This window comes from Hakea prostrata, chromosome 4 (genome assembly GCF_041222555.1).
Source record: "Hakea prostrata isolate BN-2017 chromosome 4, UWA_Hpros_2, whole genome shotgun sequence".
Taxonomy (NCBI): Eukaryota; Viridiplantae; Streptophyta; class Magnoliopsida; order Proteales; family Proteaceae; genus Hakea; species Hakea prostrata.
This window is the reverse complement of record NC_142603.1, coordinates 16,408,551-16,423,240: the sequence shown is the minus strand read 5'-3', so window position 1 is coordinate 16,423,240 and position 14,690 is coordinate 16,408,551. Positions and strand designations below refer to the sequence as shown.

Genomic DNA, 14,690 nt, shown 5'->3' with positions numbered 1-14,690 from the left:
AATTATTCTCTTAAGTGGGATTCCTTTATAGATTAGGTAATACAAATGTTGAAAATAAAAGACTGGATAACTTAAAACTCTATTTAAGGAAGCTCACTTGAAAAAGAACTCCTTAGGACACTCAACTGCTAACTACTAATAAAGACAAATTCTTATTAAAAGCTAATTCCTAAAAGGTAGGAACCCTTCTTGTAAAAGGGTCTTATCCACACAACTAATCGAAACCAACTCAAAATACAACTCATATAAGAATTTAAAATGGACTGAGATTCTTCTATAATTCTGTAATTTAGATTCCAGCAGTAAAATAGGGTTAAGATACTCAAAATACCCCAGTAATAGAGTTCGGCCAGATTGCTTGGGTGGGCATTGAGCCCACTTCAGGGATCAGCTAGGGGGGGTGGGGGTCAATCTGTGTTCACATCATTTTCTTAACAAAATCTAAATGTGTTGAGATCAATTGGGAAAAAGGAGAATATTAAGGTTTTATCAAATCCCTATGGTATGGGTTTGAGATATCCAGAATCACCCAAGGGTTGATGAGACTAGAGGGGATTGATCTTGGGAAGGTTTTGGGTAACTATGGGCTTGATTTCTGAAGGAAGGAATAGTTCTTGGTAGGATCCTAATCTATAAAGGAGTCCCACTTTGGTAGTCTTTACTAGGCTGTAAATAGTCTGTTGTTTCTTTGTTAAAGTTAAATCTGATTATTTTAATAAGAGTTATTGAGTTGAGGGATTATGGTTCCTGTTTAAGAGAGCCACAATGGATTTCCAGCAGGCTTCTTATTCAAAGATCAACAACCATCTTCTGTCTAGCACTCTTCTTCCAGTCTCAACATCTTTAAGAAACGACAGCAGCCTAGAAGTAAGTGCAGCATACCCCCATCCCCTTCCCTCATCTCCTATACTAGGGTTGTAACAGAGCCGGGTTGGGCTTGGCTTTTCCAATCCCAATCCCAACCCTATATGTTTTTAGCTAAGCCCATTCCCGCCCTGACCCTAATTCAAGGACTAAAATTATTTTCCTTGACCCTGAGCCCATGCATGCCAAGCCAATCCCATTCTTGCCTTAATTGTCCCTGATTGGCTTGGACCCTGTCCCTGTCCCTGATTGGCTCGGACCTTACCCCTGTCCCTGATTGGCTCGGACCTTACCCCTGTCCCTGATTGGCTTGGACCCTGTCCTTGTCCCTGATTGGCCTGAACCCTGTCCTTGTCCTTGATTGGCCTTGACCCTGTCCTTGTCCTTGACTGGACATGACCGTGTCCCTGATCAAATTTGAATCATATGTAATCATATATATAATCTATAAAATGCATAAGCTAACCTCCTGTTAATTTTGAATCTAGCATGTTGTTCAATTTAATCCATCTAATATATAAAAATATTGGTCTATGATAAACGTATTGTGTAGTTAAGTGACTAATAAATACAATTTTAATGTTAATGATTAGAATTTTATACTTTTGATTAATCTGATTTTAATATATGTATAATAAATGTATATGACATTAAAGAACCTTTAATTTATAGATCATGCCATTTAAATTTCTATTTAAAACCTTCTATTTTTGAAATTTAGTTATGTGTTCCAAATTAGGAGTGCTGATCTATAAAAATTACACTTAGAGATGCAAGAATGACTTGAATTGGTTTTCAACTATTGTTTATGGTATGATGCTAATATACATTTTTACACTGCTAATATGTTCTAAGTTGAACTTGTTTTATGCTTTGATTATGAAAAAGCACCTAATATAGTTAATTGGAATTTTGACCTTAGAATGCCCTAGCTTAGAAGTGACTATTTGTGACTTATATTTATTGATTAACCCGCCAAGGACAGCCCAAGAGGGGCTGGAAGAGGGCCTAGGCCCCCAGCAGTTTATGGCAAGCCCAGGGAGGCTGAACCAAGACGGGTATTTTGGTCATCATCCACCCCCTGGTTTGAGTCCTATTTTGCTGGAATAAGTCCAGCTAATTTTATGGAGTCCTCTACTTTTCTTTGGTTAGAGTCCTAGTTTGTGATTTATCTAAGAGTTTTAGTTTGATTGGGAGTTGTTTGTTCTAGCATGTGCTTTTTAAGTTAACTTTACGTTCAATTAAGCATGTGTGCTTAGTAGATTCCAAATCTAGGGTTGAGGTCTTTAAACAATTAGATTCCATTTTGAGTGTTTTGGTCAAGAGTTGGGATCCTTATCTATTAGGGAATCCCAAGCAGTCAGAGTGTTTTTGAAGGCTATAATAGCTCATTAGTCCAATGTAATTTTCAGTTTTTGATGAATAGATTTGAGTTGAAAAAAGACTTGAGAGAAGTTGTGGGTTTCCAAAGGTGGAGGCCTGTGGCTGGATTGTGCCAGTGTTTTCTGCAACTTTGAAAGTTCTTCTTCTTCAGGCCTCAGCAGCAACCTACTTCTAGCCTCCCCAAGTAAGTACAGTCCCTCCCTCTCTTGCTTAGATCTGAAAACCACCTCAACCCCATTGCACTTACCCCCCCCCTCCTGGTTCAGCAAATGCTACCCCTTCCCAGCAACCGTTGCCCTCACCCCCCCTTCTTTTTTCCCTTGTTCCCTGCGATGGCAGCAGCGCCCACCCCGTGGTAAAAAGCATCTTCCCCATCCCCTCTAGGTACCTTTTCACTTCCCCTAGGATCACACCAAACCCTAGACTGATCCCCTACAGTTAGTTTCCCCAATCAGCCCAATTTCCTTAACCCAGAAAATTTCTGCACTTCTCACCTGAAACCTTGGAGGAATTCTACAGAATTTCAAAACTTCTAAAAACCCTAATGAGACATACCAGGCCTTCTTAAACCTTCTAAATCCTTGAAACCCAGTCTGAATTTGCGGAACCAGCAAAGACAGATCCAAACCCACCCTGGCTGGACCTACCCTAACCTAATTTTGACTTTTAGTTCAAATTTCAGATATGGAGTTCAAATCACAGTGAAGTTCAGAACTGATTTACAGTTATAGCAGGGTGTTATTTGAAGCTCTAGAAAATCCTAAGACCCCTAAAACACCTATCCCTTTTGGTGGAATTCCTGGGCAACCTAAAATATAGGGAAATTCCTAGATTACTCCTAGCCCTAATTTTGGGTTTACATCACTTATGGCCTTTAAAATGTAACCCAATTTAATTAGAATTTTGTTTCTAAAACACCCTAATTAACTTGGATTATAATTTTGATTCTAATTATTTCAACTTTATTTACGTAATTATTTTTAATAAAAATGTAGGATTTAACAGTCGACAACTGACTTAGTTGTTTTTATGGTAACATATTAAAAATGAAAAAAAAATCATTTATTTTTATCAAATGACAACAACAAAAGAAATAAAATATAATCTAAAACGAAGTGCTCGTTGGTCAAAATGAAGACTTGAATCAAGGTTAATATGAGGGTCAATATAATAATTAAATCCATAGTTAAAGTCAAGGTTGGGATCAGGGCCTAATTCACGGTTAGGGTCAGGAACACAATGAGGGCCAAAATCAGGGATGAAATCAGGGCCTAAATTAGGGCAAAAAACCAGGGACAAGACAGGTCAGGTTGGGTTGGGCGAGACAAATAGTAATCTCAGGCCTGCCCTAGGCTTGAATATTTGGGCCCTGGCCTGCCCTCAGAGCCAAAATCTCTAGCCCAGGCCTTGTTTTGACTTAAGGCGAGACAAGCAGGTTAGGGCCACCAGGGCTGAACTTGCACCCATCGCACCCCTCCCCTAGCCCCTCCCCTACTTGTGCAACCGTAATTCCTCCTTCCCCTTGCTGTTTTACTCTGGTAGCATCATTCCCCAAGACCCATGACACCCCAACCTCTTCCTGATCCCTACAATCTTCCTTAGACCCTCCGCTATCCTACGACACCCCCCGTCCAACCCTCTTGGCCTCTCTCTCTCTCTTCTTCCGTGCGGTCGCAGCAGCACCCTCCCTCATTAGGCCCCTATTCCCCACCCCCTTGCCTCTCCTTCCCTCCTAGTTGGATCGCATATCACCCCTCATCCCATCCCTACCCTTAATTCCATCTAGAATCCAAAACCCTAATACTTCTAAGATTTGTACCCTTCATCTTCTTCATTAAAATTCTGCAATTCATCTTCAACATCTAGAGCTAAATCCTAGTTCAACATAAACCCTCAACCACACACCAAAATCATTTAGGCTTAGCATCTCCCACACCTACTTTACTTCTCCTTCCAAGTCCTATCCCTAGTTGACTTCCCTAAAAATCCCACTCCAAGTAGGGATCGTCAAACTAAACCTAAGCCCATTAAGATTATTTGAAATTACAAAATAACAACAACAGCCCCATTCCTGACCTAACCGAAACCCTATCTACTTTTTCCCCCTAACTTTTAAATCCAGATTGGAACTATCATTAGAGCAAGGTTTCAAGTTTAAAACCCTCAGCCCCTTAGCCCTAAGCCTGGTCGAATTCTTCTAGGCCTTTATCTGACCCTTGTGAACCCTAGAACCATCCTAACATTCCATATTTTTTGACTTATTTGCTGGAAGATTCTGGGCAACCCTTAATTTTAGGGAAATTCTTAAGAAAAGCCTAACCCTAATTTGGGATTCACATCAACTATCCACTGATAATAGCTACTGCATTGTCCAGGATTGATCCACTCATGGTCCGATGGAGCGGACGTGCATTATCCTCTGACCTCAAGAAAACTGAATGTATCTTCATAGTCTTGGAGAAGAAACTAGTATAATCTTTCTGCAGTTGCCATGTAAATTGCAATATCACCATACTGAATGTAACATATCCTGGGATATGAGACAGTCAAATGTGAAGAACTACCCATTGATCCTTGTGATGTAATGCCATTGGTACCATGTATGGCTGGTGGGTAGGGTGGGAGAAGATGTTATCTACAAATAAAGATCCAGTACATACAATTGAGTGGGATTCATACTCAAAAATTGGGATTGGATGAAGTACATATATTCTCCCCCACCGTATGGATGTGAATGAGATGCATAGAACCCTGATAGTGCTTGAGATGGAGTAAGATGTTACTCCCAAGGCCCATTTTATCTGTTGTTCCCTGTACTTAATCCACTAACTGAGCTGGACTAGGTATCAATGTCCATAAAATCAGCTTGTCCACCTGGAGGGGACTAGCTACGAGGTCTATAGGGGCACATGCATCGTGGCCTATATCTTGTGTGGGATGGTCAAGTCTTCAGTGATTTGACCTCTTGCTCATCTATCACTTACTGCTCTCAAATTCTATCATCTCTAGTTATGCACTTCCACAACCACCACCAGTATGAGTAGTTTGTGGAGATCGACAAGTTTTGTCTAAGTTTCTCCTGCCACCTGAGGAAATGGACCAATCATCTTTCTCCTCATCAGCATTGCCACTTGTGCGCCAGAGCCTGGAATCATATGTATGACGTTTCCCATGCGCTTACCAACTCTTTTAACCCTTTAAAGTGCATCTTGTTCAATACTAGTGGTTTGGACTAAAGATGATATGCATGCACTTTCAAAAATCCAATATTTTGACGTAGTTTTGATGTTTTTGACCATACTTAGCAGGTTTCAACCCAAAAAACCCTTATAAATTTCACTGACTTTCATTTAAACTTGTGTTAACCTGGCTAGAATAGACACTTTTGTGGCTATGCCTAACATTTTAAGTAAATGGTTTTTTGTTTGTGTTTCATTTGCGTAAAATATTTCTGATAAAATAGTTAAAATATAAAACTTTTAGAAGGGAAAAAGAAAAAAAAATCTGTTCAGCACCCAATCAGTTTAACAACCAGAACAGCAGCTCGCCTAGCTGAACCAATACTTGCACACTTACAGCCTGCACTGGACCAACAAGAACAGCAACATAATATGAAGCAGGACAACCAGCCAGGAACCAATTCGAACTAGCATTAGGGGCCACCTCAAAACATGAAAAATGGAGGCCAAACTACTGTTCATGTGAACAGTATCATAACCCAATATTTGGCATATTGAGAATATTTTATAGAGGATTTGTGGGGGCATAAAATCAGATTGCGTGAAGATTTTATTTTTGGGAGATTTAGGACCTTAGTCTAGTTTTTATTTTAATTATTTATGCATGTGGCTTAAATATGAAGACTAGTAGTTTCTAATTTTAATTATTTTCTATTTCCTAAAGATTCTATTGTCACTAGTAATAGGATCTTAGTTTCTATTTCCTGTAAAACTTTAGCTAAGCAAAAAATAGGCCCTTGCATTGCAATAAGAAGAGGAAGACTTTTGGAGAATAGAAAAGATGACTTGAAGCTTTAGCATTGGGTGTTTGTGCCCTCCCCACCCCCTTCCTCTTCTCTTCTTCTTCTTATGAGTGTTCTTCTCCTTCTTCCTTTCTTCAAGCCTAATTCTTCTTAGATTTTCTTTTCTTTCCCCTGTCTTATTTATCCTTCCTCCTCTATTCCGTCCCTCATTACAATAGCTATATGAACACAGCAAGCAACAATCGATCTGAGAGTAAGTAACATTGAAGTCTCTATTTGTTCCAATGATATCCTTGCTGTTATAACCTTACTGGAGCTTTTACAGGGAATACCGGACTCTTACAACCTACCCGAGAGCATCAGCTCTCCCCTGCAAATTTACCTAGTATAAATCCTTACAATATTCAGCCTCCTTCTCTTCCTTTGCTTCCTTATCTCCCCAATATAACAGTTCCTTTTCCTAACAAACTCTCTCTTCTCTGCGATCCTAGTGGTCCAACGGTCCCAACATTCTGTGCCTCAACTCTTATCTGCTCTCCTTTGCATGGCTGTGGCTGCTCTCTATCATCAAATGCCACCTGTTTTCTTAGGTTATTGCCTAGAATGCTCATGTGCAATCCCCTGCTTCCCCTCTTATACTTGCAAGCGTGCACCCGCAATACTAGGGAGGGGCCTCTCAAAATCCGACTCCCCAATTCAAGGGGGGAAAAAAAACCCAGATTTTTTATGATAGGTGCAGTTTTCAACTTTCTAATGCCAGGGTTTGTATCAACTAAAAATACCATAAATCTTAATATGGTAAATCATTGCTAAACTACTAAAACTGCAGTAAAATATTCACTCTTTCTGATATCAAAGATATTTTCCTTTAAAGTTGTTCACGCACACCAAACTATTTTTAGCCGCTCATAAACCCTTCAATATAAACCAGAAGCTCCCAAAAAAATTCAAGATTTCCTTAATCTGGTTTATATTATGTAGTTGAGTTCCAGTTACATCTTAGTTGATAGCAAATCCATAAACAACATAGTATCAAACTTAGGTGGAAACTACCAGTATTATTTCGAGTGTTCTCAGTGTAAAATTAATTCGTGTACTTGTTTCAAAATGTCTAAATCAGGGAGCACAACAAGAACCAAGGAAGAAAATTCGACCGAAACAGGAATATCAACCTTGCAAAAGGCCGAAATTTCGGTCGAAGCTGGACACTTTTTTCTGGAAATTGGAACTTCAATTTCGGGCCTCATATGGACTCAAAATGATTTGGATTCTTGCATACTACATATTTCAAGCATAATAAATACAATGGAACTAGTATTTTGCAAAAAAAAAAAAAAAAAAAAAAACCCATTGAAAATTTATCATTCAAGTATACTAACAAATGATTGGTTTTGACAAGTGCAAACTTTATTGTATACTGGCATAGAATCATTAGCATACATGAATTGTTTCATAGAATGGTTACATATACAACAAGTCAACAAAATAAAATAACCGACTAGATAAAGTGATGGTGTCTCACATATATTAAGTTAAAGTGTATATATCATATATACATAATTTTAGAAAATAATTATTAAAATCAGAAAATGAAAAAATGATAGCAAATAATAAAAAGATAAGTTTAACAAAACACAATCATAGATCATAGTCCTAGGCTAAACATATATTAATTTCAAGACAATACAAGATCATTTAAGGCATAAACAAACAAAAATAAAAAAGGGAAGTTTGGAACTGTTGGGTATGGCTCATGCTTCACATTCTATTGTTGCCGGAGTTTCCTTTGTAGGTGTTGTGGTTTAGGAGGTGTTTGGAGGCAAAAAATGAGCAAAAGAGGTGTTTGAAGGCAAAAGAGTCGTTGGAATGTTGAAATGGTCGAAATCTCCGAAATTTTGGTCAAAATTTGACACTTTTCCAAAATAATTGGAATTTCGTTTCATTTTTGAAAAATGCAGACATTTTGACCGAAATTTCGACAATTTTGGTCGAATTTTCTTCTATGAGTCAAGAACAACCCTCCCTGATGTAAACCCAATTTTAAGGTTAGGTTTTTTTTGGAAGAATTCCCTAAATCTTCGGTTAGCCCAGAATCTTTCAGCCAAACCAGCAGATAAGTCTCAAAAAGCTAATAGGTGATTTTAAGGTAACTTGGAAACCTAATGGAAGGGTTATGGGAAGATTGGAAAGATGTTAGGGTTTTACTAAATTCAGGTAGGTTGAATAGGGAAAACTAAAACTTATCCTAAAATTAATGGGATCGATTTTAAAGGTTAGGGTTTTGAAAGCTGCATGGGATGATTTGAGATGCCCTTAATTAATAAGGGGAAAGCTCAATTTACGAAGTCTAAATGGGTTGGGATTAATTGGGAAGGATAAAATTAGGGTTTTGGGAATGGATCTTGGACAATTCTTTCTTGGAACTCTTCCTTTCTTTTCTTTTCTTTCTTCTTTTGTTTTCTGTTTTGCTGCAAGTTAGAAAGGGGAGAGAGGGGTTTTTTGGGGGGGGGGGGGGGGGGGGTTGCTGCAGGGTGTGGAAGGGTTGGGTGATGGGTCTAGGGTCGCAGGGGGTAGGAAAGGAGATCTAAGGGGCTGGCAGGGTTGGGTAGAGGGAATTAGGGGGCTGCAATAGAGCGGGGTGGGCTTTCCTAGTCCTAGGTAGTGCAAGAGAGAAAAGGGGGGGGGAGGGCTGGCTGGGGTTGTTTTGACATACTTGGTGAATTGCTGTTGAAGATGTAGTCTGCTGGTTCTTGAATTTGATTGCTGCAATTGAATGCAAAAAACTTTAAATATCCACCGTGGCCCTCCCAAGAAGACCACAACCTGATTCCCAACAAGAGCTTTCAATTCTTTATTCAACTTAGACTGTCCTTACAATGAAAAGAACGGCTTATTTATAGGCTTATAGCCTTACATTAAGAAAGAAAGAATCTAACTGGAAAACTAACTTAGACTCAACTAGGACTTAGAAACTAACTCAACTAGGGTTTCCTTCATAAGTTAGGATACCCTTTACAAATAAATAACAACCACGCAAAATAAAAGAGCTTGTTTTAAAATGAAAAAAAGCCTAATTATGCATAAAGAGTCCTACTTAAAAGGAAGACTCCCTATGACACAAGAACTCAACTACTAACTCAATCTAAGACTTCAAGACATAATTGGACTCAGAAAATTAAAAACCAAAATTCTGAAAATAAATTTAGCAGCTAATTTAGGGCTGAAAACGACCAAATTGCCCCTTTTAGGGTTCGGCCAGCCCTAGGTGTGCCACCTGGGTGGGGCCTTAGGGTTCACATCATCCCCAAACCCAAACCCAGCCCCCCACCCCCCCTCCCACAAAGAGAAAGAACATATCAGCCTCGAGCCAATGTTTGAGTTAGCTTAGAGAAAATCTAAGGTTTTGATTGAGGTATCATTGAAACTGAGAATCTCAATTTCTGGCTGCTCAAAACCAGTGCTGAAACTGAGATTTAACCTTGCTTCAAGCATGAACTCCATCTTTATCTAAACACCACTTACATCTACCCCTCATCTAATCCACAATAGGACTTCTTTGTTTTGAGTCCACCTGGAAAATGTTGGCAATATCGATAATGCCCTTGTTACCTTCCTACCCCATGTGTATGTGCAGCATCTTCAGGTAGGTCCTTAGAAAGGAAGCCCGCATAGAACCCTAGAGGCTACTGCCCAGTAGCATTAGGAGGGTACAATTGTCTGTAGGGTTTTATTTATGTTGCCCTAAGGGTTTGTGTTGAAGTATATGCAAGTTTGGACAATTTTATTGTTCATGTGAACCCATACTGTCTTTTAGCTTTCCTACTTGGTCCACAGTAACTCATACTGCCTTTTATCTACCTTTTTGGTCCGTAGTAACCCATACTACCTTACCTACTTGGTCCACAGTAACCTATAATGTCTTTTACCTACCTACTTGGTCCACAGTAATCAATATTGCCTTTTACCTACCCATACTTTGCCTATTACTTGCCTTCTTGTGAAGCATTTATATGGACATTGGAGTTGCAATTTTGAAGATTTAGCGTGGATATAGTTCCCTACTACCGGCGTTACATGGATAGTGTCTTTTGCCTACCAACTACTTGCCTTCTTGCGAAGCATTTATATGGACTTTGGAGTTACAATTTTGAAGATTTAGTGTGGATATTTCTCCCTACTACCGGCATTATGTGGATAGTGTCTTTGATCTTGCTATACTTATGGACTTTGTTCGTCTTCAACATCGTTGACTGTTCTCATTATTGGATGGTTCTTTTGACATGAAGAATTAAAGTTTTTTTTTAAGTTGGTGTTGATTATCTCCTGGGTCAAGTTTTCTCAATGTTTATTGATGTCTGATGTTGCTACATGATTCAAGATTGGTGCTACCTTTCAAGTTTATTCTTTTTGTGCAAGCTGAAGTTTTCTTTGTGTACACTCTAGCTTGAGGGGGAGTGTTGAAGTATATGCAAGTTTGGACTATTTTACTGTTCACGTGAACGGTAAAAGCCGCGTTACTGTTCACGTGAACAGTAAAAATTGTGTTACCGTTCACGTGAACAATATTATGATATTGATGTTATTCTACTTTCTATTTTTAATGTAGGAGTCTTGCTACATAAGTTTTGTGAGTTTTTAGAAAGTATAGTTTCTATTTTGGTGGTAGTTTCTATTTTCAGAACTTTTTATTTTAGAAGCTAGGAAGTTACTAAAGCTGTAATTTTTTGTTTCCTTTTTCTAGAGGACAATTACTTGTCTATCAAGTTGTATTATATTCATTAGAAGCTATAAATAAAAGGGCTTTGTGATTCTATACTCTTAAGCAAGAATCACAGGCCTGTTCTGCTAGTTCTTCATCTCTCTTCTCTTCTTCTTCTTTTTCTCTCTTTTCTCTGTTCAAGTTCAGCTGCTGTTTTGATTATTTAATGCTTGTTTTCTAAAAGTTTGCTTATATGGTGTACCATCCATCACTAATTGTAAGTATAGTGGGGTTGTGTCGTGACATAAATTTAATGCCTGAAATGTTCTTCAGCTTCAACTTCTCATGGACCTGCTTGACGTTGCTTCCGTTGTTCCTTACAACTTGGACAACATTCTCGCTCTTCCCTTTACCACCACCTCCTTCAACGAGCCCAACGATTCCCTAGTTTTAGGAGTCTTCTATTGAGGCAGAAATTCAATCAGTCCTATCCATGTCAATCCTAATTGTAAAACCATATTTGAGATAGAGGCTCCTAATCCCTCCAAATAAGGCATACAGTGCTGCTCAAAAATCAGATGTGGTTCAGTTTTAAGCAAAGCGGACAAGGTGATGGATAGGGGAGACGATAGAGGGCAATGAAAACCACGGTGGCACCAAGCAAGGTGACCAGGCGACACCAGCACGCCTTGATCCAAAGAAGGGCCAGGACTCCTAGGCGACGCCTTAACACCTTGGTTTTAAGAGGATCCTGCTTTATTGCTGCCTTGCTAGGATTACCCAAATCAAAATTGCTTATCTTTCCATAAGCAACATTTCCAAGGGATTTCTCCATATGCGCTTCATGTAGTTGCCATATAAGTACATGCTCTTGATATCCAGCTGGTATGGGGGCAAACTAAATTCACAGCAAAGGAAATAGTCAGATGAACATAATTAGATGAGCAGTAACTACAAGTGATCAAAATAATGCATACTGTTGTTCTGATTACAACCCTTCACAACCAAATGCCATTAAGCCATTCAAATCAGTTGTCAAGGTTGTACATAATTGTGTACACCCAGCACCGTTGTGCAAAGTACTTACTTGGAGGAAAACCCACTAGGGTCCATGTCTTTTGAGAAATTAGGCATACATTGCTGTTCCCACAGTCACTTCTGCCTTTAGAAATAGATCTGGTAGATAAGGAGAAGACAAAGTTATGTAATGGAGATTGAAGATGACACATAGAAATAAAAATGTTCAATAGGATAAGTAGCCATACAAGTTCGGTTGTAAAAATGACCTCCTTAAGAAAGAGCAGTTGGTAAAGTTGGGGACAAAGGCAGAGCTTCAGTTACCTACAGATGTGTTGGCTTTGAAGCTGATGGAACTGAAGTAGACTGTTGTTGCTGTATCAGACTGGTTTAATCGGTTCAGGTCCAACCCAGAAGAACTGGTCCATTGGTCCAACAAGACTTGGATTCAAATAAGTATTTTATTTCAGTTTTAATTTTAGTCTTTTAATTGTTTTAGTAATCCTACGTAGATTTGTTCTGGATTCTATTTTGATTTCAACTAGGATTTGTGTACCAAAGAGTGGTTTGCGGTTCATGAGCATCATTGTTCAACGATAAGCCGGTCCAGACATGGTATAATAATTAAGTTAATACTCCCCCCCGGGAACAGGTGATTTGATGGGGGTATTACATTATATAGCATTAGGCAAATCGAACCCATACCTTTTCACTAAGAGGTGTTGGTCTTACAACCAAGCAACCCTGCGGTGATATTTATTTTAATAATTAACCTGTGTTCGCAATAAAACTCATGGGTTCCATCTAACAGTCTACATTCTCTCCATGTATGTGTCGCCCATCCGACAGTCTAGATGAACAAATGACCGGAAGGCTTGGACGGAAACCAATGAGGTTTGTGCAAGCAACATTTGTATTAAAGAAAGAACTAGTTATAGGAGAAATCAACCATGGAGTATTTCAAAAACATGTCACACCAATGCTAACAAACTGCTGAAGAGTAAGAGGATCATAACCATTTTTACCCCTTTTGAGTTCGTGAATAGCCAAGGGAAGCTCATTTGACAGCTCCAGGAGATAGGTAGGGCTGCAAAATGCAAATTATTATCAACACAGACATCCAAAAGCTCGAGGCCCCCCCCAAAAAAAGAAAACAATTAAACAACGGTGATTTTGGAAACTGAACAAAAAAATGTTGAATGGCTAACTTAAAAAGAAAAGGCATTTGGTTAGACAAATAACGCACGTACATCATCACATTTAAAATTATCGGAAACATGCTTATGAATCATGGGATACCTAGCAATCTCGAATAAATATCTGTTCTTCCATTCAACAACCAAATACTTGTTTGTGCAAAAAAGTTGCTTCCGATAGATTGATCAGTCCATTGGAAGCAATATATAGGTTGTACAGACCCCTGTTGTCAAGGTGTTTCCTAGGTGATTCCCACCTGCTTGCCTTGTTGCCTTGTCAACTATGGTACAGACCTGAGTTTATAATTGCCTTACCATCAACGAGGGCCTTAGATATTAGGCAGCATAGGTTGCTGTAAGCCTACAACTATACAAACAAACCTCACAGACTGTCAAAATCAGAATTGAAGTGGAGACTGGTTATTGATGCACCGGCATCATGAGACAAATAACAGCCAATAAGCAGTCAACTGGTTGATGCTTGAAGATGTGGGAATGAAGAAGAGAGAGAGAGAGAGAGAGATGATGGGAATTTAGTTCCAAACAGCTATAGGTTCAGATTAGTGTATTGTGGTACCTCTTCTTTTGTATAAGGTATTTTCATTAATCACAAATATTCATACAACTGGTTTGACCGTCTTTTGCATGATTTGGTCAAATTAAATGCTTAGCAGCAATCTTGTCTTGACATCTTCTTTCTGTCATACCTTTTGGGCAGTCTGTATAATGATCTAGTGGTTTTCATTTTTATTTTCTCGGTATTCACATTATTCTTCTCAGCTAAGCTGTAGAGTTGATATATTTACTTGTGTCAATCCTTGAAACAGCTGGAATCACTGGTTTGAGCCTGACAACATTCAAAGATAATTGGAGCTCTGATTATCAACTGACTGACACTGCTGGGGTACCTGATCCTAAAGGAAAAATTTACTGGAACTTCAAGTAAGTAGTAGCATATTAAGACTCTGTATTTTACTGAGTAAGAATTTATTTGGATACTTTTGAAAAGTTAAAAAGTCCAGGTTAGCTTGAAACAACTGTGAGGAAAGACGTTTTTATAGTTTGAATTGAGCAGATTAGATTCCCCCCCCCCAAGAAAAAAATGAGCTGATTAGAGAACAAAGATTACTATAGGCAACCCCATTTGCATAGACTAAGGGCAAAGCCTTAACCTTGAAGACAAAATGAACTCAATATGTTTGATCTTGATACTGCTGACCTTTTTCCTTTCTTTTTCCTTTTGTGGAAAGGGAGGGGGGGGGGTGTGGAGATCATCTTTTTCTTCCTTTTTCTGTCTCTTTGGCGTGGCAGAGTTACCTCCTTTCTTTTTTTTTTTTTTTTTTTTGGGGGGGGGGGGGGGGGGGTGTGGACAAGGGGAGGGGAATAAAAAAAAGAAGAATACAATAGGTGGCTGAAGCCAAAAATCTTAGGATGTTGTATGTCATTAGTTTTCCCACCCCCTTGTTAGTCATCATTTTCAATTTGTTATTCTTTATTTTGAATATCTTTAAATGAATTGGAGGAAACTGTTAATATAGTGTTTTTGTTC

The 14,690-nt window shown here is 38.8% G+C and overlaps 1 protein-coding gene across 2 annotated transcripts in view; it reads left to right on the top strand.

Annotated features, from left to right (window-relative positions):
• CCC1 (cation-chloride co-transporter 1) overlaps positions 1–14,690 on the top strand; it is a 42,084-nt gene that overhangs the window by 15,074 nt on the left and 12,320 nt on the right. For both annotated transcript variants that reach the window (XM_089152512.1, XM_089152511.1), the window contains one exon: positions 13,969–14,083. In XM_089152512.1, the coding sequence (XP_089008638.1) occupies positions 13,969–14,083 (115 nt within the window). The remainder of the gene's footprint in view (positions 1–13,968; positions 14,084–14,690) is intronic.